General features: G+C 36.0%; 1 protein-coding gene across 1 annotated transcript; it reads right to left on the reverse strand.

Moving 5' to 3' along the window:
- Positions 1-1,973, reverse strand: LOC311294280 (GTPase IMAP family member 8-like). The gene is made up of 4 exons (XM_084415079.1): positions 1,900-1,973; positions 1,048-1,125; positions 920-968; positions 1-685 (listed from the first exon to the last, which is right to left on the reverse strand). The coding sequence occupies exons 2-4, from the start codon at positions 1,093-1,095 to the stop codon at positions 135-137; spliced, it is 648 nt and encodes a 215-aa protein (XP_084271205.1). The 5' UTR covers positions 1,096-1,125; positions 1,900-1,973; the 3' UTR covers positions 1-134.

Genomic DNA, 1,973 nt, shown 5'->3' on the forward strand with positions numbered 1-1,973 from the left:
TCTGCTAAATGTGACTATAAGGCATGAAGATATTAAGATATAACATTTTGCGTCATGCTTTTCTGTAAAGCTGCTTTGAAACAATGTGTATTGTGAAAAGCACTATATATATATATATATATATATAAATTAACTTATAGTTTATTTACCACTACATAAGGCTCATCTGCAACCATCTTCTCTACCTTCTTCAGCAGCTCTGAAACCTGAGGTCCTCCAGTCTCACTGATATTGAGGGGATGAAACCAATTTCCAAATTTTTCCACAAGGAATTTATGGTTTTCAATCTTTAGCTTTTCATGTGCATCAGAAACAGTGAGAACGAGCATGAGCTTCTCCCCTTCCTCAAAAACATCCTCCATGTGTTTCACTATCTCTCTCTCCTCTTTAATAAACTGATTTGCTGGTATGACTAGGAGGAAAGCGTAAGGACCAGCTGAAGCTAGACGGGTACAGAATTTTATGTTTTGTTTAATTTCCTCTGAGGAGAGTCCAGAGCCGAACCAGTCAGGGGTGTAGATCACAGTCACCTGTCTCTCATCCACCACTCCATTCTCTGCTGTGATCATCTTCAGGGCAGTTGAATAGGTATTGGCCTGACTCTCTTCTCTGCCAAATATCATGTGTCTTACTGCAGTCTTCTCAGATCCAGACATGCCCAGCAGGACAAGCATCAGTTCTGTTTCTGTAAAAAGAATGAATGATTAAGAGTTCAAGCCAAAGTCATTATGAAATCAGTGGAGTCAATTTGACCCTCATAGAACAATAAAAACAAAAATTAGTGAGTTAATCTGTACTGAAAACTTTTCTGAAAAAAAAGAAAGAAAAAACTTCTGCAAATCAAGGATGGTATAAACAAATATTTTACTATTAGAAAAATCTTTATAGTATAAGATATCTTATAAAAAATCACACTCACTGAAATATGATTTAGGCATTTCTGTCTCTGCTCGTCTATCCTGTTGTGTCTGAAATGAGTGATACAAAAGATATTTGTTAACAGAATATGACTGCTGGATCAATTAACAGGGTTTCAGCATACTTTACCCCAGATGTGCGCCAAAAACCGCTGAGCGATGACAATATGTTTTGCATTTTTGAAAACAACCAGTTCTGCTCCAGACACTGTTAAAAGTGCAAAAACAAAACAAATCAGTTTACCATTTCAAGTAGGTAGGCCTACTGCTTAGAAACTTTGTTTTTATGCTTGCAGCTAACTTTGTAGCATTTTGTGTTGTGTACTTGTTTAATCATCACTTTAAGTAATAATAAGTGTTTAAATAACACTTTGGTCAAAAATGACCGAACACTTTTACGTTTTGAATTGTTAATTTTTTTTGCTTCATCGGAATGGGATGACACTTGGTGACTTTTGTTGTATTAGCTATTTTTTTGTGTATTATGTGAACACACAAAAAAATCATGGACATGATTCGGATAAGTAAAAGGGTCACACTTGTCTCCTTCGCGATCAGAAATGACCAACATAGGAAATGAATGGGAAATCCGAAAAAATCCGAAAATTCAGAGAAACTTTTGGTGGTACAAACTACAAATCAGCCACTGTGCAGAAAAAAAGTGCACAGCAATGAAGGGGTGACACTCTAAAACATCAAGACTGCAAATAAGACTGCTCTATTTTAAGTGTAGTTCTGAAATTGACAGCACACAAAAGAATATGCTTGATCATTTAAAATGATCAATGATTAATTTAGTATTTGAAAATACTAAAATGTGTCGACATATCGAGGCCTACATATAGCTGACATTCATGCATAAATAGCCACAACGGTTTATCAAACGTGTAGCCTATAATTTATTCGAAAAATAAGTCTAATGCGGCACGGTTTCTGATAAGTTATGATAAGATATGTTTTTTGTTTCTCTGCGGCTACTCACCCGAACAGCTGCTCTCCTCTCTGTCTTCTAACAGTAGGCTAGCCTATCCTACGATCTTTCCGTTTCGTTTTGAT

The sequence above is a fragment of the Rutilus rutilus genome, assembly GCF_951802725.1.
Source record: "Rutilus rutilus genome assembly, chromosome: 7".
Classification (NCBI taxonomy): Eukaryota; Metazoa; Chordata; class Actinopteri; order Cypriniformes; family Leuciscidae; genus Rutilus; species Rutilus rutilus.